Here is a 27,110-nt window from a genome sequence, read left to right as displayed (position 1 = left end):
CAGAGCACCAGGAATTCACTCCCAGGGCAATAGGTAGTAAAGGAAAGAAAGTAGAAAAGAGAGCTAAAAGAAACCAAGTACAAAATAATATGAGCTTTTGGCATAGGATTCTTAATTCTTGTCTTTTCATGCTTTATTGTCTCTGTGTGATATTTATTGAATAATATACAATATGGGAGACATCGCATAAAATTTTTTTGAGCTAGAAAGGACCTTAGTGTTGACATTGATGTTCATTAGAAATATTAATGTATTAATAAAAGTATTAATAAAAATAGTTTCTGTGAACTTTTACATTTAAATGCCGCTGGAGCCCATTCAATTCACTGAGCAAAGATGTGTCAAATGCATAAATGTCTACTCAAGTTTTAAAAGTAAATAAAATACAGGGAGATTTGGGTTAATATTCCTGATCCTTGCCTCCACTCTGCCCCTAGCTAATTTGTATTGCATTGTAAGGTACTTTGTGGCTTTTAATTTTCTCATCCAAAAGTGGAAATAAATTAGACCAAGTCCTGATGACTGACACTCAGGTCCCCAAAACTAATGTGGACCATCTGACCCCAGATGAAATTTTCAGCAAGTTAATTAGCTGGAAAATAAGAACTATTATGGCAACAGAACCTCACCAGTTTGTTTGCTGCTCCTTCTGTGTGACTGATTGTCTTCTAAGTGCTGTATTAACAGTTTTGGATCATTGACCAATTTAATTTGAATGTAATTCTATAAATGTGAGCTCTTCTTATTTACTTTCATTAAAATTAAATCATGACAAAAAGAAAATAGGTATAAATCAAGCTGCATGCCCTTGCTTCAGGTATGAGTCACATCTGGTTCTCATACAGTAATCTTGAAGTTTCTCCAACTCACCTTTATCATACATTTAAAAATTCCTGGGGCCCACATGCTTCTGGGAATTCTGATCATATGAGCTTCTATCTAAAAAACTTGCATACCTCTACAATTCTGTGGTTTATTCCATGATCTATACAGTTCTTTTCTTTACCTAAAACAGTATTGTAAAGGTCGATCTCTTAATTTATGCCTAAATAATTGATTATATGTTTAAATTTAATTGCTTTGGAGATTTATTATTTTTCCCCCTCCTTTTAAAATAGGAATTTACTGACTGACAATGGCAAAAAAAATCTTAGAGAAGTTAAATATTCTGGATGAGCAAGCAAAGACACTCTTGGCCATAAGAGCAAAGGTTTGTAAAATATAGGCTAAAATTCAATTTTCCATTAAAAGGTTATCATTTCAAATGTGAACTTTTTTAAATTTCTTAGTTAATGATGCATTAGTATGAGGCTACAAACCAATTTGTAAAAAACAAATAATTATATTAGTTGAAAGAGTCATCTATGTAATACTCTAAAGAATTAATTAAATATACAAGGTAACTTTTACCTAGCTGCCGTATTTGGTTATGATGTATCTAACCTGCTTAAAAAAAAATCCTGGGTTTCCCTGGTGATGCAGTGGTGAAGAATCTGCCTGCCAATGTAGGGGACACGGATTTGAGCCCTGGTCCGGGAAGATCCCATGTGCCACAACTAAGCCCATGCACCACAACTACTGAGCCTGTGCTCTAGAGCCCACGAACCACAACTACTGAAGCCCATGTGCCTAGAGCCCGTGCCCCACAACAAGAGAAGCCACCACAGTGAGAAGCCCGCTCACCGCAACCAAGAGTAGCCCCCGCTTGCCGCAACTAGAGAAAGCCCGCGCGCAGCAACAAAGACCCAACGCAGCCAAGAATAAATAAATAAAACAAGTAAATTAAAAAAAAAAGAATCCTAAGCAGTCAAATAGTAAATATGACTACTCCTATAGTTCTTACTAACCTGTTAAACATAAAAACTTGTTTAGCTGGTTCATTAAAAGGAAGAAAATATTTGGTATAGCTACCAAATTAGAAATAAAGTTCATAGAAAATAATTAAACTAAAAAGGGTGAGTCTCTTATAAAATTCAATATAAAATATTAATAAAGAATACAGTTCTGAAACACCAGATTTTTTACCATATGTGAGCAATCTGTAAAATAATATAACAATGTGAATAAATGAGGCATATATAAGGAACAATAGAGTCTGAGAAATCAAGGAAGACATCACAGAGAGGAACTCTTAAGTGAATGAACATATTTGCAATTTGAAAATGAAAACGTTGGTGTTTGAATAATAATTTGGTTTCTTTTTAATTTTTCATAATTATCTCCTTTCATTCAGAAAATAAAGGAATACTGAAAAATGGAATAAATTAATTCTGTTATAGCTATCAAAATTTTGAATAGCAAACCAGGGGTAACTTAACTAAAGCAAACCTTTTAGACTTTGACACCCCAAAGTTTGTTGCTTTTTTATTTTTTGTTTAAAATGAATTGTAATATACTTTAAAAAATATAATCAGAGATAAATCTATTAAATTTGTCATGAAATTCCCTTTTACATAAAATTTTAAGTTATAATTAGTAATAATAATTCTTACTTTTCCTGGGAGCTTAGTTTGGGCAAAGCATTTCCACATATTTTCTCATTTTGTGTTACTATTCATGTGTTACTGATAGAAAATTCTCTGGAGATTCTTCTGAAAGTATATATAATCATTTTTAAAACCTTTTCTTAATTTTCAAATTATATTTTTGGAAACAAGTTAAGCAACATATAGATATGTATAAAGAAAATTATACAAAGGAAAATTATATAAAGAAATATTAATAGTCTTTGGCCTCTTCCCTCTAATCCTTTCCTCTGAGACAGACACATTTTAGCAGTTGAAGTTTATTCATCCACATCTTTTGTACTCTTACAAAGATATACAAGTATGAATATCTGTATGTATACATACATTTATCTTTACTTACAAATATCCATAATATAAATATACATGTACATATATACATATACATTTATGAAGGTGGATTATCTATTTTTTTCTATTGACAAAAAAAGAAATATAGTATATCAATCACTTTGGTAATTGTTTTTTAATCTTTTAAAAACTTTTATTTTGAAATAATCATAGACTCACAGGAAGTTGCAGAAATAGTACAAAGAGTTCCATGTGCCTTTCACCCAGTTGACCCTATCGGTGACAACTTACAGAGTTGTAGTTCAATAGCAAAACCAGTATGAGTCACATCCAACATTGACACGGGCGTATTACTGTTAACTAGACTACAGACTTTATTGAGTTGTCACCATTTTTTAACCTTCATTCATTTGGGTCTGTAGTTTTATGCAATTTTATCCCGCTACAGATTTACGGAAATCACCGCAATCAAGACACAGCACACTTCCATCCTATGAAAGTACTCCCTCATGTTACTTCTTTATATTTGTATCCATGCCCTCACCTCAATTCTCTGTCTCTAACCCCAGCAAGGACTAATCTGTTCTCCATATCTATAATTTTGTAATTTTGAGAATGGTATATAAATGGAATTATTCAGTGTGTAAAATTTTGAGATTGACTATTTTACTATGCCCCTGAGGTCCGTCTAAGTTTTTGCATGAAGCAATAGATTTTTTTTTTTTTTTTTTTTTTTTTTTTTTTTTTTTTTTGCGGCACGCGGGCCTCTCATTGTTGTGGCCTCTCCCGTTGCAGAGCACAGGCTCCGGATGCACAGGCTCAGCGGCCACGGCTCACGGGCCCAGCCGCTCCACGGCATGTGGGATCTTCCCGGACCGGGGCACGAACCCGTGTCCCCTGCATCGGCAGGCGGACTTCAACCACTGCACCACCAGGGAAGCCCAGCAATAGCTTTTATATGATAAATAATATATAAATTTTATTGCTGAGTAGTATTTCATTATATGGATGTACAGAGTTTCAACTGGTCACCCATTGAAGGACATTTGGGTTGTTTTCAATATTTTACTTTTAAAAATGAAGCTGCTAAAAAAAATAAGATGAAGTAAAACTGCTATGAATATTTGTGTACAGGTTTTTGTATGAATGTAAGTTTTCATTTCTCTGGGGTGAATGCCCAAGAGTGTGATTGCTGGTGCAGGGTCTGTCTCTCAGACTCAACAAGGTCAGAGCCACAAGCTTTGGTTTAAGTTCCCCCTCCTTGTGCGTCAGTCCAGAAATTGCCTCCAAGAAGTAAGCTAGGCTATTGTAGGGTTTACCTAATTTGTTTCCCTTTCTTCAGGGATCATGGCCCTGCTCTGCCTGTTTCCTAATGCCTGATGGTAGTTGTTTTCACATACTTTGGCTGGTTTTTCTACTTGTGTAGAGCAGAAGGGCAATTCCTGTAGCACTTAATCCCTCACTGGCAGAAACAGAAGTTCCCATATCCTTTGACTTCTTTTTCAAGTTTTTTTCTCTTTATTCCTCTGTGCTGTGCTCTGACAGAATGTATTAAAGAAGATTTTCGGCTCCTAACTCACTCTTTAGCTTTACCCTTTTCCCTCTTCAGTCCATCTATATAAATATTTGAACAAAGTTCTCTTTTGATTGCTTTCTTAACTCTATTTCTGGCTCATGTTCCACCATGTGTGTGGCTCCAGGGAGAAGAGCAGGTTGGAGAGAGCTGCCAGCTGTAGTTCCAATAACTCTATGTATCAATATTGTCTTTGCTAAATATATAGGTCATTCTTAAATTCTGGACTTTAGATTTTGGAGGGAGACTTCATGATCATCTAGTCCAACACCCTCATTTCACAGATAGAAAAAGAGTTGGTACACAAGGCCTCCAGTTTTCAGTCTGCATTATTTTTCTATTGTTGCCTGCCACATAAATTTTGTGTGTGAGTGTGTGTATGTATGAAGTGAGATTAATTTTGTCCTTTCCATACCAGATTTTCCTTATATGAAAAGTGCTCCCTTTTTCACTGAGTTATATTTTGGATTTGCTGCAGAAAAACTGCCTTCAGAGTGAAGTAAAGAAAAAGATTTCAGTGATACCCCTGACATTTGATTTTCAGTTGGAATTTGAAAAGGATATTGCTACCTCCCTATCTGAGGCAGAATCAAAGATCACAAAAGACAGGTCATATGGCATTAAAAAAACAAAAAGGTAATCATCATAACTACCTCAAACTTTCAGTTTGAACTTTTGAAGCATTATTTTATATTTGTCTTAGATTATGCAATCTATATTAAATGTAAGCTTTGTCAAACAGGTATATTTCATAATGGTTATGAGTTATAATATGCTAGATTAGCATTCTGAATATTCCTAGTTTATAAAATATTTATTATAATATTTCACTATTACAGATGATAATTGTATATAGTAATTATAATTCCAGATTTTTAAAGAAAGACTTCTTGAGCTTTATTATATTGCCTCAAATTAATGTCAGGATTTATTTCAAACTTTAACCAATATACTGCAAAAAAAAGGTAAACCTAGAAAACTAAATAAGGCAGTTTCTCTGTGTACTTACAAGGGGTAGCCTGAATATGTAATAATTGGTCTTTCACTGGCATTGTGTATGTATGTAATGCTATATAATTTTCTAGGCATCAGAAATGTGGAGGAGAGCCCAGACAAAAGAAATACTCAGGTGTAGAATCAATAGGACTTCAAATCAATTGGACATTGGTGGTAGTGTGTTCTTACCTCATTTATTCTGTAGTAAATCAGTGTATTAAGTGCAGTTTTACAGATGCCAAACCCAAGTCTTGATGAAGTAAAATAACTTGCCCAAAGTCACAAAGCTAACAAGTGGCAGAAGCTGGATTTAGACATAGCAGTCTGATTTCTGAGCCTATGCTCTTATCACTACCACATTCAACAGAATGATTTCCAGCTTTTGGTCTTGGTGTACTAGATGTATTTAGGTGGAGATCATAGGATGAAAAGCAGATTGGAGTGGATAAGAGATTAGAGTGAGAAATGCTGAGCTTTATTTTGGATATGTTAAGTTTTAGATGCCTGTGGGGCATCCAGGTGATGGTGTCTAGAAGACAATTGGACAAATGTGTCTTAATCTAAAGTAAAACAAGATCATTTAGACTCAAAATACAGTTTACTCAGATTTTTGTTGTTTATGATTTACCAGGATGTCAGAACATGTTTCCATTGTGCAGCCATAAGAAAAAGGAGTTTGTTCCTAACACAAATAAATATTAGTGGTTTATGTAATTCAGCTTTATCACAAACTTCTTTCACTACTACTTTGTTTTTATGTAGATACAGCCAATACTTTTACTTTGAAATCATTTATAGAACTATCCATGTTAAAATAGAATATTTTAATAATACATAGAAAAAGTTACATAAAATGGAAGTTGGGCATGTAGAGAAGGGAAAAATAATATCTTATTATATATTATGTATTATATAATTGTAATTATATATATTTTATATTTGTATATATTTATATTTTTGAATTTATATATATGTATATCATTATGTGATAGCATAATATATGGCTAATGACCCATTAGACACATTTAAAGATAACGTGCAGTGTGTTTTATGACAGTATTTTCCAGGATGATACTGTTGCTTTCCCTTTCCTTTCTGTAGTTTATAAGTAGTTTATAAAGGCATCATTGATCCTGTCTTTAGTGATGATATCAATAGCTGAGTGATGTTCCTTTTGAGTTGTTTAAGTCTGGCTGAGTTGAAGTTTGAAATCAGAGTCTAAAATAAAGACAAACAGGCACATATTTTCAAGATTTAAAGACCAAGTAAATTTTGCTTGCTCGGTGCTCAGAGGACCAAAACTATCACACACACACACACACACACACACACACACACACAAGTACAGGAAAATGTCAAGAATTTACACAAGAATTAGGGTGTAACCTAGGCCAAAAGAAAGAAAATTTGGTTGAAGAAATTAAGAGGACCTGGTACATACAGATAAGTCCAACTGGCAGCATATCTAGGCTCTGAGTTTTTCTTTTAAGACCACTTCTAACATTTGCCTCTTTTCAAGTAGCTTTTTGGCAATTTTGTACTGTCACTCATGCTTGAATGATTGGCCCTAAACCAAGTTCAAATAAAGAATTCTACAGACAACTTCATTTTAATTTTTGTTAACAGTAGCTCTGCTATCCCATACGACTGTAATTTTAATTTATTGATTTTATTCTACAAGTGTTTAATGAGTGACTACTATACTCTAGGCATATGACAGCAAGAGTGAAATATATCTCTTCAATGGAGATTCAGATAAGCGAACGGGCAAACACCAGTTGCCACAGAGAGATTCCTAATGTGAGGATCTGCAAATTTCCTGGAGGAGGTGGCCCCCCAGGTGAGATCCAGAGAGTTAGTGAAGAGGCAACAAGATTTAAAAGAGAGAAATTGATTCCAGGCCAAGGCAATAACATGAACAAAGGGTCAGCCAGAAGCAAAGGAAAGCCCAGATCATTTGAGGAACCAAAAGTAGTTCAGTGTTGCTAGACTTGAAAGGGATATGGGGTAGAGACTGGAGGTGGATTGGTAAGAAATGAGGCTAAAGGGGTAAATAAAGGCCAGATCACCAAGGCCTTATGAGCCAGGTAAAGCACTCTGGATAATCTCCTTCAGTGAGGAACTGCTGCAGGGTTTAAACAGGGCAGTGCATACTCAGATTTGGATTTTAGAAATATCATTAAATAGCAAAAGAGGTCATTAAAAATTATGGGGGCTCCTCAGAGAACCTAACCTTTTATTAGAATTTATAGTATCTCCGGAAACTGCCTGTTCTAAGAAGCCAATCATCTTGCAGTGAGTCCTTTTTCAGCCATAGCGGAACGATTACTTAAATAACAGAGCATAAGGCGGTAAGTGGTTTGTTTTTGTTTTTGTTTTTGTTTTGTGGTACGCGGGCCTCGCACCGTTGTAGCCTCTCCCGCCGCGGAGCACAAGCTCCAGACGCGCAGGCTCAGTGGCAACGGCTCATGGGCCCAGCCGCTCCGCGGCACGTGGGATCCTCCCGAACCAGGGCACGAACCCGCGTCCCCCGCATCGGCAGGTGGACTCTCAACCACTGCGCCACCAGGGAAGCCCAGGCGGTAAGTTTTTTCCCCATATCAACAATGATATGCTGATTACACTGGCTATATTGCACAGATTTAATTCCTCCAAATCTTGAGATGCAGCTCCTGGTCTTATAAGTTACGTTAATTATAAGAGGGTACCAGCCTCCACCAGTGCTCACAAACCTCACTCCTACACTGAGCCAAGATGTCAGATCTGAGTCACACAGCTTTCAGCTTAGCCTAAACCTTACATCATAACCACCACCACCAGTACCATAGTAACTCCTGGTAACTGTATGCCTCTTTCATTTTTGATCTCTGGTCTCTTGCTATTCAAAGTGTTGTCTTCCACCCAGCAGCATTGGCATCATCCAGCAGCATTGGCATCACCTGGCAGCTTGTTTGAAATGCAGAATTTCTGACCCCATCCCAGACCACAGCTGCAGTTAACAAGATTCCCCCAGGTGATTCCCATGGACACTAACGATGGAGAAACCCTGCTCTAGCCCAGTGGTTCTCAAACATGGAGGACTCGTTAAAACACAGATTGGGTGTCCCCACTGGCAGAGTTTTTGATTCTGTAGGTCTGGGCTGGGGCCTAATAATTTGCATGTCTAGTAAGTTTCCAGGTGATGCTGACACTGATGGTCCAGGGTCATCATCCTCTAGCTGGATGAGTCCCTCCTCTAACTGTGTCCCACTATAACCATGCTGCCCAACACTGACATCAGTTCCATGTTTCTCCTTGGCTTGCTGAATATCATAGCAATGCTCAACCTGGTGCTACCTGATTTGTAGCTGAGCTTTGTTTTCAGAGCAGTGGTTTTCAACCCACCTGCATGTTAGTATTACCTGGGAAGCTTTAAAGTAATTGGATTCAACTTTAGTTTGGAGTAGGTCCCAGGCATTACTATTTTAAAGATTTTCCCAGATGATTCTTACATAAAGCTAGGATTGAAAACCATTAAAATGCGTAGGGCTTCTTTTTCAGTTACTCCCAGAGTCATCTTTTCCATGTAACTATTATCTCAGGATTTCTGCATTTTTCTCGGATAAAAGGGAACTGATAAAGGTGATGGCCACAGGGCTTCCCTGGTAGCGCAGTGGTTGAGAGTCCGCCTGCCGATGCAGGGGACACGGGTTCATGCCCCAGTTCAGGAAGATCCCACATGCCGCGGAGCGGCTGGGCCCATGAGCCATGGCCGCTGAGCCTGCGCGTCCAGAGCCTGTGCTCTGCAACGGGAGAGGCCACAACAGTGAGAGGCCCACGTACTGCAAAAAAAAAAAAAAAGTGATGACCACAAATACCCAGAATTTGCTGGAAGGACCTTCCTAAGATTACTTTCCTGATACAGAGAGAGTTTTATAATCCTTCAAAAGTCTCAGTCTTTTGCCTTTCATTTGTACATAGTCTTTAAGATTTGTCAATAAACACCAAATCTATTCTTTGCAACTTTTCATAATTGGACCTTTTACAGAAGAGCCATACTCACTTTAGAAAATTACCTGGAACATAAAAAATGTTTAAAGAGAAACAAAGTGAGTTCTTCAATACCTAAGCATTCAGTACTGGATTATCAGGTGAAAATGGCAACTTTACCATTTATTAAGTGGTAAAACATAGGAAACAATTTAGGAGTAAGTAGACAGATTTAGATTAATAGGGGCTTCTCATTAGAAGAATTATTTTCCTAAAAATAAATTCAAAATAATATTCCTTTCAGAAATATTTTTATGACAGAAAGATAAACTTGCATACAGGAAAGATAATGAAATATAGAGAATATGGTAACAGCCTATAGTGAAGTTTAACTGGTCAAATTCCACATGAGAAGCCCGTGCACCGCAATGAAGAGTAGCCCCCGCTCGCTGCAAAAGCCCGCGCGCAGCAACAAAAACCCAACACAGCCATAAATAAACAAACAAACAAACAAATAAATAAATAAATAATGAGATACACGAGCCATGTTTACATATGACAATCATTTCGACGATAAAATCCTAGGTAAAGTGTGACTTATAATAGGTAGGTGGGTTGGGGAGGGACAGGAGCAGGAAGGAGAAGGAGGCATTTAAGTAAGTGAAAACAGAGATTCATGCCTTGCTTGCTGCTACCCACACAACTTCTCCCTTACCTGGGCACAGGCTCCTTAAAGGCCCCATGAAGATTCTGGGCAGGTAACAGCCTTGCCTCCTCCAGCTCTCTGTGGAGAGAGCTTCACTTCTGGGCTGGATGCTTCCTCTTCCCTGCAGCTGGAAGAGGGCTCCCACTTATTGCTCATACCTGGAGAAACCTGAGACTCTCCCGCAAAGCTTCTCAGCAGTGGCTGCTCACTTCAGAATATTTGGAAAATGCACTGAGCCCTGCCCTAGAGATCATGATTTAACTAGTAGGGAAGAGTCTGGGCATAGGTGCTTTTTCAGAGCACCCCGGATGGTTCTAATATACAACTAGCGGTTTGAGAACCATTTCTGGAGGGCTCTTCATTTCTCACTCCCTCAGCTGTCATGTGAGACCCTCTCATGACAGCTTGTTTACCACTGATCACTGCAAAAGAATCTTCTCTCACTGCCTGATACTACCTGAGACCCAAATAGCCTGACCTTCATAGGTGCTGCAGGAACCCACACTCACTGAAATGAGTAAAGAGAAACCACAGGTCATTTAAGGGGACTCATATAAAGGATGGAGATGAAGTCAAACAATCAGAACAGGTACCTGACTCCTAACGAGGCAGACTTATGGGAGGAAACAGAAGAGAACTTTAGAAAATATCTCTCTTAAGGAGAGTAAACTGGAGAAAAGGGGATTTAAAAAAAATAGACATTTTTGAATCAAAAACTGAGTAGGGAAATTAAAAATAGAATACAGATGAAGACTGAATTGGTAATCTAGAAGATCAAATAAAGGCACAATCTTATAAAAACACCAAAAAATGGAAATCAGTTTGAAAAGAGACATGTAGATACATTCAGGATACTCAGTATGAAAAAATATATTTAATACATAAAGCAGGAGAGTAAGAAACAGATGGTGAGGAAATAATCAAAGAAATATAAGAAAAAAAGTGCCCTTTGCTTAGACAGACTTGAATCTTCAGATCAAAAGTGTTACTAAGTGCTAGACTTACGGTAAAATTACCCAATTCCAAAGGCACAGGAAAAAAACGGTTAATTACAAAGGAAAGGATAGCAAATCAGTTTCATATGTCTCACCTGCATCTCTGAGGCTAGAAAATAGTAAACGATTTTCAACTTCTAATAAAATGGCAATCCAGGAATCTGCTATTCGGATGAATCATCATTTATATTTGAGAACGAAAGAAAGACGAGTTTTTGGATATGAAAGACTTTAGAATGTAAACTGCTTATTCTTTCTGAGGGACTTGGAGAAATATTTTTATCCAAATTTAAATTAAATATGAATAAAATAAAGATCCAATCTGGGTATCTTTACTACACAAAAATGCATTTGAAATTTTCCCATGGTGTCTGAATGAAACTCTGGACTTCCATCTCAAAGTGGCTGTTCTATAAAAACATAAAACATTCCAAAGAACTACCAGGTAAGTAGTCCATAAGAGATTTCAAGTTGGGAAGAGACAGCTTTAGCTCAACCTCATCCTTCCATCTGAGCTGTACTTTTCTCTGGGTTTCTTCCTTTGTTTGCCAGTGCCACTTCAATGGTCCATCCCAGACACATGCAGCAGCCTTCCTTTAATTCCAGCCATGCAGCACAAATCAAGGCCTTTACTTGTATTCCCTTTAACTCAACTGCAACAGGATGTAATTTCACAGGGAATTTTTCTAACTATAAGACAAAAAAGGTGGGAGAGGGAAAAGGATGAATTTTTAAAAATTCGAGTAGCCCCAAACCAATACAACTTACAAAAAACAGATTTATAAATTTATGCTAGTGAACTAACCTACCAAATTTATAACTCCAGTTCCATTCCTCATATTCTATGAAAACCCAGTGCTAGGAACACAATTTTTATTCCTAGGCTCTTATCCCTCCCATTCCTTCTTCCTACTGTTGGGGGAAAATTCTCCATGGGTCTCCTGTATTTCTGTACATCTTGTGAGCAGAAGCACTAGCTGCCTTTGTTCCTATCTTTTCAAGGACATTTGTATGACAGACAGCCTCAGAAGACAGAGAAAGAGCCTTCCTCTGAACAAGAACAGGAATATTACTGTCCATTATAAAAGATTTGGGTTCCCTAAACTCAAGGTTCCATTCCTGTAACACAACCCAGTGTGTGTGCAGGTGACATCTGGCCCTTTGCTTGTTGCTCAGTGGAATTGGGGCTCAGAGAACTGGCACAGAAGGTGCTACTCCTGTTGCTGTGCATAATAAATTGTCCTTTGTCTCTGACCCAGGAGTCTCATGTCTTCTGCCAGAAGCGATGAAACTGTGGCAGGCTAACTTGCTACTTTGTAAGTAGGGCCAAATCTCCAACCTTTCACAGTTCTTCACACTTACTTGGAGGGAAGGAGCTTTGTGGGTAGAATGAGAGAAAACTTGGCCCTTCTCACAAACTAAGTGGTAAAAGTAGTTGTGGCTCATTCCTCAGTGAATAATAGAGCATCCTTATCCAGGCCCCTGTGAGCCTAGAAGGAGCCTATTTATATACCCATTTTATCTATCCTATAAGTCTATCTGCTTCTAGGTAGCAGGATTTATAATTTAGTTATACCTACACTAAGTCCACAAAATTAATCCATATAATAAAATTTTTATAAAGAAAGAAAACACCATGACAAGGGACTATGTAAACTAGAAAAGAAAGACGTGATTAGTTGGGGACAGAATTTGTGTAAAGTTAATTTTATAAACCAAATACCTAGAACTTAGTTCAATTTATTTTTTACAAATTATGTTGACAACTGATGGGAACATACTGTATAACACAGGGAACTCTACCTAATGCACTGTGATAACCTAAATGGGAGGGAAGTCCAAAAGCGAGGGGATATCTGTATGTATACGGCTGATTCATTTTGCTGTGCAGTGGAGGCTAACACAACATTGTAGAGCAACCATACTCCAAAAAAAAAAAAAGAAGAGCAAAAATAAAAATTATGTTAAGTGTGCATTTACTGAAGGACCAAAAATAAATGAATAAATAAAGCTGTCGGGGGAGACCTTCAAGATGGAGGAGGAATAAGACGTGGAGTTCACTTCCCTCCCCACAAATACACTAGAAATACATCTACATGTGGAACAACTCCTATATAACACCTACTGAACACTGGCAGAAGACCTCAGACCTCCCAAAAGGCAAGAAACACCCCAGGTACCAGGGTAGGGCAAAAGAAAAAAGAAAAAACAGAGACAAAAGAATAGGGACGGGACCTGCACCTCAGGGAGGGAGCTGTGAAGGAGGAAAAGTTTCCACACACTACGAAGCCCCTTCACTGGCGGAGGCTGGGGGGAAGCTTTGGAGCCACGGAGGAGAGCGCAGCAACAGGGGTGCGGAGGGCAAAGGGGAGAGATTCCCGCACAGAGGATCGGTGCCGACAAGCGCTCACCAGCCTGAGAGGCTTGTCTGCTCACCCGCTGGGATGGGTGGGGGCTGGGAGATGAGGCTCCGGCTTCGGAGATCAGATCCCAGGGAGAGGACTGGGGTTGGCTGTGTGAACAAAGCCTGAAGGGGGCTAGTGCACCACAGCTAGCCGGGAGGAGTCTGGGAAAAAGTCTGGAACTGCCTAAGAGGCAAGAGACCATTGTTTCAGGGTGTATGAGGAGAGGGGATTCAGAGCACCACCTAAATGAGCTCCAGAGACCAGCACGAGCTGCGGCTACAGAGACAGGCGTGAGACACTAAGGCTGCTGCTGCAGCCACCAAGAAGCCTGTGTGCAAGCACAGGTCACTATCCACACCTCCCCTCCCGGGAGCCTGTGCAGCCCGCCACTGCCAGGGTCCCGTGATCCAGGGACAACCTCCCTGGGAGAAGGCACGGTGTGCCTCAGGCTGTTGCAACGTCATGTGGGGCTCTGCCGCCGCAGGCTCACCCCGCACCTCAGTACCCCTACAACCTCCCCGGCCTAAGTGAGCCAGAGACCCCGAATCAGCTGCTCCTTTAACCTTGTCCTGTCTGGGTGAAGAACAGACGCCCTCAGGCGACCTACACGAAGAGGAGGGGGCTAATCCAAAGCTGAACCCCAGGAGCTGTGTGAACAAAGAAGAGAAAGGGAAATCTCTCCCGAGCAGCCTCAGGAGCAGCAAATTAAATCTCCACAATCAACTTGATGTACCCAGAATCTCTGGAATACCTGAATAGACAAAGGATCATCCTAAAATTGAGGCAGTGGACTTTGGGAACAACTGTAGACTTGGAGCTTTCTTTCTGCATCTGATTTGTTTCTGGTCTTATGTTTATCATAGTTGAGTATTTAGAGTTTATTATCATTGGTAGATCTGTTTATTGATTTGGTTGCTCTCTTCCTTATGTTTTTTTATATATAGATACATATGTATTTTTCCTTTTTCTCTTTTTGTGAGTGTGTATGTGTATGCTTCTTTTTGCGATTTTGTCTGTATAGCTCTGCTTTTACCATTTGTCCTAGGGTTCTGTCTTTTTTTTTTTTTTTTTGTGGTACGCGGGCCTCTCACTGTTGTGGCCTCTCCTGTTGCAGAGCACAGGCTCAGGACGCACAGTCTCAGCGGCCATGGCTCACAGGCCCAGCCGCTCCCTGGCATGTGGGACCTTACCGGACTGGGGCACGAACCCGCGTCCCCTGTATCGGCAGGCGGACTCTCAACCACTGCACCACCAGGGAAGCCCTGTCTGTCTTTTGTTTGTTTGTTTGTTTTTAGTATAGTTTTTAGTGCTTGTTATCATTGGTGGATTTGTTTTTTGGTTTGGTTGCTCTCTTCTTTCTTTCTTTTTTTTATTACCTTAAAGTTTTTTTTATTTTGAATAATTAAAAAAAATTTATTTTAATAAGTTTCTTTTCATTTTTTTTCTTTCTTTCTTTCTTTCTTTCTTTCTTTCTTGCGTTCTTTCTTTCTTTGTCCCTTCTGAGCCATGTGGCTGACAGGTTCTTCATGCTCCAGCCAGGTGTCAGCTTTCTGTCTCTGAGGTGGGAGAGCTGAGTTCAGGACATAGGTCCACCAGAGACTCCCAGCTCCATGTAATATCAAACATCAAAAGCTCTCCCAGAGATCTCCATCTCAACACTAAGACCCAGCTCCAGTCCACGACCAGCAAGCTACAGTGCTGGACACCCTATGCCAAACAACTAGCAAGACAACAACACAACCCCACCCATTAGCACAGTGGCTGCCTAAAATCATAATAAGGCCACAGACACCCCAAAACACACCACCAGACGTGGTCCTGCCCACCAGAAAGACAAGATCCAGCCTCATGCACCAGAACACAGGCACCAGTCCCCGCCACGAGGAAGCCTACACAACCCACTGAACCAAACTTAGCCACTGGGGCAGACACCAAAAACAATGGGAACTATGAACCTGCAGCCTGCAAAAAGGAGACCCCAAACACAGTAAGTGAAGCAAAATGAGAAGACAGAGTAACACACAGCAGATGAAAGAGCAAGGTAAAAACCCACCAGACTAAATAAATGAAGAGGAAATAGGCAGTCTACCTGAAAAAGAATTCAGAGTAGTGAGAGTAAAGATGATCCAAAATCTTGGAAATAGAATGGAGAAAATACAAGAAATGTTTAACAAGCACCTAAAAGAACTAAAGGGCAAACAATGATGAACAACACAATAAATGAAATTTAAAAATATCTAGAAGGAATCAATAGCAGAATAACAGAGGCAGAAGAACGGATAAGTGACCTGGAAGATAAAATAGTCGAAATAACTACTGCAGAGAAGAATAAAGAAAAAAGAATGAAAAGAATTGAGGACAGTCTCAAAGACCTCTGGGACAACATTAGATGCATCAACATTCGAATTATAGGGGTCCCAGAAGAAGAAGAGAAAAAAAAAAGGGACTGAGAAAATATTTGAAGAGATTATAGTTGAAAACTTCCCTAATATGTGAAAGGAAATAGTCAATCAAGTCCAGGAAGCATAGAGAGTCCCATACAGGATAAATTCAACAGAAACACACCAAAACACACAATCAAACTATCAAAAATTAAATACAAAGAAAAAATATTAAAAGCAGCAGGGGAAAAACAACAAATAACATACAAGGGAATCCCCATAAGGTTAACAGCTGATCTTGCAGCAGAAACTCTGCAAGCCAGAAGGGAATGGCAGGACATATTTAAAGTGATGAAAGGGAAAAACCTACAACCAAGATTACTCTACCCAGCAAGGATCTCATTCAGATTCGACAGATAAATTAAAACCTTTATAGACAAGCAAAAGCTAAGAGAATTCAACACCACAAAACCAGCTTTACAACAAATGCTAAAGGAACTTCTCTAGGCAGGAAACACAAGAGAAGGAAAAGACCTACAATAACAAACCCAAAACAATTAAGAAAATGGTAATAGGAACATACATATCGATAAATACCTTAAACGTAAATGGATTAAATGCTCCAACCAAAATACATAGACTGGCTGAATGGATACAAAAACAAGACCCGTATATATGCTGTCTACAAATGACCCACTTCAGATCTAGGGACACATACTAACTGAAAATGAGGGAATGGAAAAAGATATTCCATGCAAATGGAAATCAAAAGAAAGCTGAAGTAGCAATTCTCAATTCAGACAAAATAGAGTTTAAAATAAAGACTATTACAAGAGACAAAGAAGGACACTACATAATCATGAAGGGATCAATCCAAGAAGAAGATATAACAATGGTAAATATTTATGCAGCCAACATAGGAGCACCTCAATACATAAGGCAAATGCTAACAGCCATAAAAGGGAAATCGACAGTAACACAAACATAGTAGGGGACTTTAACACCCCACTTTCACCAACGGACAGATCATCCAAAATGAAAATAAATAAGGAAACACAAGCTTTAAATGATACATTAAGCAAGATGGACTTAATTGATATTTGTAGGACATTCCACCCAAAAACAGCAGAATACACTTTCTTCTCAAGTGCTCGTGGAACATTCTCCAGGATAGATCATATCTTGGGTCACAAATCAAGCCTTGGTAAATTTAAGACAATTGAAATCATAGTAAGTATCTTTTCCAACCACAATGCTATGAGATTAGATATCAATTACAGGAAAAAAATCTGTAAAAAATACAAATACATGGAGGCTAAACAGTACACTACTTAATAATCAAGAGATCACTGAAGACATCAAAGAGGAAATCAAAAAATACCTAGAAACAAATGACAATGAAAACACGATGACCCAAAACCTATGGGATGCAGCAAAAGGAGTTCTAAGAGGGAAGTTTATAGCAATACAATCCTACCTCAAGAAACAAGAAACATCTCAAATAAACCACTTAACCTTATACCTAAAGCAATTTGAGAAAGAAGAACAAAAAAACCCCAAAGTTAGCAGAAGGAAATAAAGATCAGATCATAAATAAATGAAAAACAAATGAAGGAAACAATAGCAAAGATCAAGAAAACTAAAAGCTGTTTCTTTGAGAAGATAAACCAAATTGATAAACCATTAACCAGACTCATCAAGAAAAAAAGGGAGAAGACTCAAAACAACAGAATTAGAAATGAAAAAGGAGAAGAAACAACCGACACTGCAGAAATACAAAGGATCATGAGAGATTACTGCAAGCAACTATATGCCAATAAAATGGACAATCTGGAAGAAATGGACAAATTCTTAGAAAAGTACAAACTTCCAAGACTGAACCAGGAAGAAATAGAAAATATAAACAGACCAGTCACAAGCACTGAAATTGAGACTGTGATTAAAAATCTTCCAACAAACAAAAGCCCAGGACCAGATGGTTTCACAGGCAAATTCTACCAAACATTTAGAGAAGAGATAACACCTATCCTTCTTAAAGTCTTCCAAAATATAGCAGAGGGAGGAACACTCCCCAACTCATTCTACCAGGCCACCATCACCCTGACACCAAAACCAGACAAAGATGTCACAAAGAAAGAAAACTACAGGCCAATATCACTGATGAACATAGATGCAAAAATCCTCAACAAAATACTAACAAACAGAACCCAACAGCACATTAAAAGGAGCCTACACCATGACCAAGTGGGGTTTGTCCCAGGAATGTAAGGATTCTTCAATATATGCAAATCAACCAATGTGAAAAACCGTATTAACAAATTGAAGGAGAAAAACCATATGATCATCACAATAGATGCAGAAAAAGCTTTTGACAAAATTCAACACCCACTTATGATAAAACCCCCCAGAAAGTAGGCATAGAGGGAACTTACCTCAACATAATAAAGGCCATGTATGACAAACCGACAGCCAACATCATTCTCAATGGTGAAAAACTGAAACCATTTCCTCTAAGATCAGGAACAAGACAAGGTTGCCCACTCGCACCACTATTATTCAACATAGTTTTGGTAGTTTTAGCCATAGCAATCAGACAAGAAAAAGAAATAAAAGGAATCCAAATCAGAAAAGAAGAAGTAAAGCTGTCACTCTTTGCAGATGACATGATACTATACATAGAAAATCTTAAAGATGCTACCAGAAAACTACTAGAGCTAATCAATGAATGTGGTAAAGTAACAGGATACAAAATTATTGCACAGAATTCTCTTGCATTCCTATATACTAATGATGAAAAATCTGAAAGAGAAATTAAGGAAACACTCCCATTTACCATTGCAACAAAAAGAATAAAATACCAGGAATAAACCTACCTAAGGAGACAAAAGACCTGTATGTAGTAAACTATAAGACACTGATGAAAGAAATTAAAGATGATACAAACAGATGGAGAGATATACCATGTTCTTGGATTGGAAGAATCAACATTGTGAAAATTACTACCCAAATCAATTTACAGATTCAATGCAATCCCTATCAAACTACCAGTGGCATTTTTCACAGAACTAGAACAAAAAAATTTCACAATTTGTATGGAAACACAAAAGACCTTGAATAGCCAAAGCAACCTTGAGAAAGAAAAACAGAGCTGGCAGAATCAGGCTCTTGGACTTCAAACTATACTACAAAGCTACAGGAATCAAGACAGTATGGTACTGGCACAAAAAAAAGAAATATAGATCAGTGGAACAGGATAGAAAGCCCAGAGATTAAACCCACACACATATGGTCACCTTATTTTTGATAAAGCAGGCAAGAATATACAATGGAGAAAAGACAGCCTCTTTTCTGGGAAAACTGGACAGCTACATGTAAAAGAATGAAGTTAGGGACTTCCCTGGTGGCACAGTGGTTGAGAGTCTGCCTGCCAACACAGGGGACATGGGTTAGATCCCTGGTCCAGGAAGATCCCACATGCCGTGGAGCAACTAAGCCCGTGTGCCAAAACTACTGAGCCTGCTCTCTAGAGCCCACAAGCCACAACTACTCAACCCACGTGCCACAACTACTGAAATCCTCACGCCTACAGCCCGTACTCCACAATAAGAGAAGCGAGGGCGATGAGAAGTCCACACACCACAACAAAGAGTAGCCCCGCTTGTGGCAACTGGAGAAAGCCTGTGCGCAGCAATGAAGACCCAACGCAGCCAGAAATAAATAAATTAAAAAAAAAAAATGAAGTTAGAAACCTCCCTAACATCATACATACAAATGAACTCAAAATGTATTAAAGACCTAAATGTAAGGAAAGACACTATAAAAGTCTTAGAGGAAAACGTAGGCAGAACAGTCTATGACATAAATCACAGCAAGATCCTTTTGGACCCACCTCCTAGAGAAATGGAAATAAAAACAAAAATAAACAAATGGGACCTAATGAAACTTAAAAGCTTTTGCACAGCAAAGGAAACCATAAACAAGACCAAAAATCAACCCTCAGAATGGGAGAAAATATTTGCAAATGAAGCAGCTGACAAAGGATTAATCTCCAAATTTTACAAGCAGCTCATGCAGCTCAATATCAAAAAAAAAGCAACCCAATCCAAAAATGGGCAGAAGACCTAAATAGATATTTCTCCAAAGAAGATATACAGATTGCCAACAAACACATGAAAGGATGCTCAATATCACTAATCATTAGAGAAATGCAAATCAAAACTACAATGAGGTATCACCTCACATCAGTCAGAATGGCCATCATCAGAAAATCTAGAAACAATAAATGCTGGAGAGGGTGTGGAGAAAAGGGAACCCTCTTTCACTGTTGTTGGGAATGTAAATTGATACAGCCACTATGGAGAACAGCATGGAAGTTCCTTAAAAAACAAAATAGAACTACTATATGACCCAGCAATCCCACTACTGTGCATATGCCCTGAGAAAACCATAATTCAAAAGAGTCATGTACCACAATGTTCATTGCAGATCTATTTACAATAGCCAGGACATGGAAGCAACCTAAGTGTCCATCAACAGATGAATGGATAAAGAAAATGTGGCACATATATACAATGGACTATTACTCGGCCATAAAAGGAAATGAAATTGAGTTACTTGTAGTGAGGTTGATGGACCTAGAGACTGTCACAGAGTGAAGTAAGTCAGGGAAAAACAAATACCATATGCTAACACATATATATGGATTCTAAAGAAAAAAAAAAGCTTCTGAAGAACCTAGGGGCAGAACAGGTATAAAGACGCAGACGTAAAGAATGGACTTGAGTACACAGGGAGGGGGAAGGGTAAGCTGGGACGAAGTGAGAGTGGCATGGACATATATACGCTATCAAATATAAAATAGAAAGCTAGTGGGAAGCAGCTGCATAGCACAGGGAGGTCAGCTTGGTGCTTTGTGACCACCTAGAGGAGTGGGATAGAGAGGATGGGAGGGAGATGCAAGAGGGAGGAGATATAGGGATATATGTATATGTATAGCTGATTCACTTTGTTATAAAGCAGAAACCAACACACCATTGTAAAGCAATTATACTTCAATAAAGATGTAAAAACAAAAAAAGCCATCATCTCCAAGTACTTCCACCAGACTTTGGCTTTCCTCTCATAAGCACACTGAATCTTTAAGAACATTTTACAAAATTAGCATGTTTAAGACCTCCCCAAAGAACGTTAAAATGAAAGACAAATACCGTATGCTAACACATATATATGGAATTAAAAAAAAAAAAATGTCAGGAAGAACCTAGGGGTAAAACGGGAATAAAGACACAGACCTACTTGAGAATGGACTAGAGGATATGGGGAGGGGGAAGGGTAAGCTGTGACAAAGCGAAAGAGAGGCATGGACATATATACACTACGAAACGTAAGGTAGATAGATAGTGGGAAGCAGCCGCAGAACACAGGGAGATCAGCTCGGTGCTTTGTGACCGCCTGGAGGGGTGGGATGGGGAGGGTGGGAGGGAGGGAGATGCATGAGGGAAGGGATATGGGAACAGATATATATGTATGACTGATTCACTTTGTTATAAAGCAGAAACTAATAAAAAATTTAAAAAAAAAAGAACGTTAAAATGACCATAATTTAAGAAATTGAAGAGAGGAAACAGACAACATAAAGGCACAATATTAGTAATGAGAAAGGAGCTATGACGATGGACATAGAAGAAATTAAAATAATTATAATGAGTACTTCATATAACTGAGCTGCTTTTTTTTTTTTTCTTCTGTGGTACGCGGGCCTCTCACTGCTGTGGCCTCTCCCATTGTGGAGCACAGGCTCCAGACGCGCAGGCCCAGCGGCCATGGCTCACGGGCCCAGCCACTCTGCGGCATGTGGGATCTTCCCGGACCAGGGTATGAACCCGCGTCCCCGGCATCGGCAGGCGGACTCCCAACCACTGTGCTACCAGGGAAGCCCTAACTGAGCTGCTTTGAAACATGAGTCTGTTAGTGGATAATCTGGGAAAATATGAATGGTGAAAATAGAATCAATAAGAAAAAAAATGTAACTAAATCAATAACTAGAAATTTTTGAGAAATTGTCAAAGAACTGTCTTTTACAAAAGCAGCATCTTGGACTTCCCTGGTGGCGCAGTGGTTAAGAATCTGCCTGCTAATGCAGGGGACATGGGTTCAAGCCCTGGTTCGGGAAGATCCCACATGACGCGGAGCAACTAAGCCCGTGTGCCACAACTACTGAGCCTGCGCTCTAGAGCCCGCGAGCCACAACTACTGAGCCCACGTTTCACAACTACTGAAGCCCACGCGCCTAGAGCCCGTGCTCCACAACAAGAGAAGCCACTGCAATGAGAAGCCTGTGCACCGCAACAAAGAGTAGCCCCCGCTCGCCACAACTAGAGAAAGCCCGCGCGCAGCAATGAAGACCCAACGCAGCCAAAAATAAATGAAATAAAATAATTTAGTAAAAAAAAAAACAACAGCGTCTTGAAGCTGTGTCAGGGTGACTCCAACGTTTCAAAGAAGTGTTTAAATGGTTTCTGAGCTTAGAGATGGAATAGTTCCAATTCTTTTTGTAAAGATAGTTTTGAACCTCAAGTCTGACCACAAGAATATAAAACCATTGCAGTATCTCGTTTATAAATATAGATTTTAAAAAAATCTAAAATAAAAATATTAGCTTAACTGTTTCACTGCCTTTCTCAACTTGGGAACATAAAACATAAAGCAGTTTTATATTTATTTCTCCAATTTCACTCTGATCATTTTTGGTTATTAAAAGTCTGACCAGTTTAGTATTTTGATCCCACGTATTAGTTGAGGTTTCCCCTTCCCACATATAAGCCAGTTTAGTGACCTGAAATGAAAAGGGGTATGGCCAGCAATTTGATTCTTCCTGTCCTGACCTGTAAGTGGGAGATGGGTGTGGTCTTCCTCTAGCGCGCCTCCTCTTCTTCCCTCTTTTAATATTTTTTTTTCTTCTGGTATGGGATCATTGGTGTGCTAGAGCCAGCTCCCAACAATTTGTTAGAGCTGAATCTTCAGGGATTTTGTTAGATGGTTATTAAACACAGTCATTATTTAAATTAAATATGTAAGCTAAAAATTCAGTGACATACTAAAAAAGATAAATCTCATCACCTCCTAATTATTTTATTACATTTCACTATTATCTAATGTTTTTTGTTTGTTTGTTTGTTATTTGAAGGCCCAGTGTTTGATTTTATTTCATCCAACAGAAGGTTCTATTTGTGTTAGCAAACAGACGCTGGGGATTAGGGCTGAGAGGGGGCAGGAAAAGGAAAAAAAAGCCACATTCACTACCACGCATAGGTTTTCCCCGCAATTGCCGTGTGGGGATGAATGAGTGATTCTGGAATTTATCACCTTCTCTCTCCTCCCTTCCTCTGGCTTCCGCTAGGTCTCGATAATGCCCATGTCTTCAACAGGAGGTCCCAAGGTGCGGGGCAGTGAGGAGATCCCTGGGGCAAAAGGCATCACCCCGCAGCTGCAGTGAGTGGCGGGTGCCTATCTAATGTAAATAATTCTTATAACAACCCCAAGAGGTAAATATTACCCTCAGTTGGCATATGAGGGACTGAGATTTAGAGAAACTCAATATTCTGCAGATGTTTACATAGAGTCTAGATGCAAAGTATCGTCTAACCTCAAAGCCCATACTCTTTGGTTCACTGTAAGGAAATCCATATCTGAACATCTCTATATGTTTCAAATGTATTTGAAAAAATACCTTAGTAAGATAAGGATAAAAAAATCATCTCCTTAGCAAGACTATATAGCCAACAACATTAGGGTGGAATCTTTGACACATTCCCATTTAAATTAGAAACAGAGGGATGCCCATTCTCACTAGTATACCAAACTATTCTGGGAGTACTTGCCAATGATATTAAATAACAACATAAGATACAAATTTAAATGTTTTGAAAGGAACAGATAAATTATTTTATGAAGATTAAATGATTGTTTATTGAAAAATCTGAAGAGAATAAACTGAAAACTCATTGGAAATTATAAGATTATAAGAGAGTTCAATCAAAATTTACCGAAACAATTCATACATTCAACAAATATTTATTATACGTGTACTATGTGCCAGTCACTGTTCTAGGTGCTAGGAATACAACAGTGACTTAAACAAAGACCCTGACCTCAATTTGCATTCTAGGATAAGGTGGAGAGACAGATAACAAATAAACAAGCAAATGAATGTATAATATAAATTCACTAGTGATAAATGCTATGAAGAAAAATATAGTAAATTAACGGAATTAGGATTGATTCCCTTAATTTACTATATTAGATGAGAGGGGGCGCAAAAAGACCTTTCTGGAGAGATGGAAATTTGTGTAAAGACTTATGAAATACATCTCTTATGATTTAAGTGAGTAAACCTTGCAATACCTAGGGGAAGACTATTACAGGCAGAGGTAAGAGCAAGGGTCAAGGTACTTACGTGGGAGCATAAGTTCCTTTCCTTAAACCAAACATCCAAAAAACTCACTCTGCTTCCATGTGGAGGAGAGGGATAAAGGGATGCACAGAGAGAGGCCTGGAGGAGCGTTCAATGGAAGCTCCTCTGCGTGGAAATACAAGAATTGGGAGGAAAGTTTCTGTCTTGCAATGAGAATTGTGAATTTCATTTCAGTGTGACAAGAAACAGTTGGAGGGAAATGACAGTCTCATTTATATTTTACAGGTGCCACCATGGTTGCATTGGGAAAATACTGCTGGGCACAAGAGTGATAGCAGAGACAGCAGATAGAAGGAGACGAGGGATGTAGAGAAGTAGTTCAGATGAGAGATGAAGGGGCCTTGGACTAGGGTAGATGTGATGAGGAAGGAAGTGGTTGGATTTGGAATGTATTTCAAAGAAAGATCCAATGAGATGTGCTGAGATATCGGGAATGGGGAATGAGAGAAAGAAAAGTCAAAGATGATTGCAGAGTTTTTGGCCTAAGCCTCTGGCTGAATGGAAATGAGAAAACCTAGGGAAGGAACAGATTGGAAAGGAAGTGGAAGCAAACATTTGGTTTTGAATATGTTTGAAATTCCCATGATATATCTAACTGCAGAAATCATGTAGCAGTTGCATATATAAATCTGGAGCTCAGGGAAGAGTTTGGGGTCTGTACTATAAATCTGGAGGACATCAACCTATAGATAATAAAAGGTGGGAGACTGGATGATATAAACTAAAGGTGAGTGTCTGAGATCTGAGTCATAGCATTTAGAGGTCAGAAATATCATAAATTATATAATTATTATAATTACATACCATCAATAGTCAGTTAAAGAATCTAGTGGAGAAAAATTTCTGTTTACAGTAAATAGATTCTGTGATCCTATCTGGTATACTATTCTGGAATCTGAGCTGACCCCAACTGTATATGCCACCACTATGGCTAGGCTTGGCAATGTCCACAGTATCTCATTTAACAAATTCCCAATGTATTTTTCTAAAAGGGTTAATTAGCTTGTGAACAATAGTTTCCTGAGTGCCCTCAATTCTATGACAACAGCAGTTTTCTCTCTCTGTTTCCAGTGATTACCACTAATATTTTCAGCTCCTGTGTAATCAATCCCAATCTTTTACACTTTGTACTATAATATATTAAAACAATAACATTCAAATCTATATAACTGGGACTTGACCACATTTCTCCCAATTTATTTTTTAGATTAATTTTGTAAATTTTCTGATTATTTTAATTTAGATTAATTTTATTTCTTTCAGATATGTCTCCTTCAAAAATATGCCTGAACCTAAAAAGAGTGATTTTGAAAAGTCAAATTTAAGACCACACTTTGTACCAACAAAAATAAAAATTCAAGAAATCAAGTCAATAGGTAATGCTTTGTATATTTACCTCTGTTTTGATGTATTAATGAAGTTCTTTAATTAAATACTTTATTATTTATTAATGTTTGTCTTATAAGTTCTTATAATTTGATGTTTCTGTTGAAAGCATTTGCTTGAAAGCCTATGGGTTATAACTGCAGTGTGAAAGATGTCAGTGAGCTATAAAGAAGAATTTCCTAAGAGAAAGAGATGATAAATGTCAGAATAGACATTTGTACAATTCACAAATTAAGAATATATTTTTATGTTTATTTTTCTGGAAAGAAAATCTCTGGATTTCCTTTCAGCTCAATCCTGAGTTCTCTTGTAATTGTTTTTAAAAAATCACTCAAGCTTGTACACCTTACTTAGTAGAAACTTACCTTACAGGGACTGTAAAGGAACTCACTTTCCTAGAAACTTCAGGAATCTGTGAGCTAGGAAACAGCGTTATAGATCCTCAGAAAATTTGAGTGTTTTATGTTGTCTTTGTTTTTCTTTCCCTGGCATTATCAAAAAATCCATCTGATTGTGTCATGCTCATCAACAACCCTGACTGAGGCTCCTTGAATCCACATTGCCCCATATTGCGTCATTTCCATGACTCTTTGTAATCTAATTCCTCAAAAGATTTGTTTACATATACTGTCTTACTCCCTCAACTTTTGTTTAAACTTCAACCTACTCCAAATTGGTCTTGCCTCCACCATTCTACTGAAGTTACACTGATTAAGAGTACCAGTGATCTCCATGTTGCTAAATCCAAAGGATATTTTTCTGCCACCTCTCAGTAATTATATCAGTACCTATCAGTATAGTTAGTTGATCACTCCCTTCTGCTTAAAACTCTGTTTTTCTGCTGTCTCACCCTTTCTCAGTCTCTCTTTTTAATTTCTCTTCTCCATCCTTAAAATACTGTATTTGCTCAGAGCTCAATCCTGAGCCTACCTCTGCTTCTACATTCTTTCTCCTTGGGTGATCTAATCCAGTCTTATGGATTAGATCACCCAACAGTATTTTAAATCTATGGTTTAAAATACCATAGAGATACCATTAAATCCTTCATTTATATCTCAATCCAGACTAATCCTCTGAAGGGCAGGTACCTACACTGAACTACCTATTTGATATCTCCACTCAAACTTCTCATTACATCCTAAACCTAATATCCAGAACTGGTCTCATGATTCCCTATCCTAGCCATCCTCTCAAACTTTCTCTTCCATCCCCTCCCCGCAACAGCATTCCATTCTCAGTACATTGGACCAATTTACACCAACTGGCTCAAGTCTAAAACCTAGAAGCAATCCTTGATCTCTCCTTTCCCTCCTCCCCAAAGTTCAATATGTCAATAAGCTCTTTTCATTCTAACTCATCTTGAATTAATCTATTTTCACCATGTCTGCTGTCACCACCCTAATCCAAATC

General features: G+C 38.5%; 1 protein-coding gene across 1 annotated transcript in view; it reads left to right on the top strand.

The window, feature by feature from the left end:
* Positions 1-1,135: 1,135 nt before the first annotated feature.
* LOC307064470 (uncharacterized protein C1orf141 homolog) overlaps positions 1,136-27,110 on the top strand; it is a gene marked incomplete at both ends in the record, with an annotated part of 45,028 nt that continues 19,053 nt past the window's right edge. The window contains 3 exons of the mRNA XM_079721063.1: positions 1,136-1,210; positions 4,868-5,025; positions 25,578-25,690. Of these exons, the coding sequence (XP_079577189.1) occupies positions 1,136-1,210; positions 4,868-5,025; positions 25,578-25,690 (346 nt within the window). The remainder of the gene's footprint in view (positions 1,211-4,867; positions 5,026-25,577; positions 25,691-27,110) is intronic.

This window comes from Hyperoodon ampullatus, assembly GCF_949752795.1.
Source record: "Hyperoodon ampullatus genome assembly, chromosome: 2".
NCBI lineage: Eukaryota > Metazoa > Chordata > Mammalia > Artiodactyla > Ziphiidae > Hyperoodon > Hyperoodon ampullatus.
The sequence above is the reverse complement of the archived record's forward strand: the minus strand, read 5'-3'. Positions and strand labels throughout refer to the sequence as shown.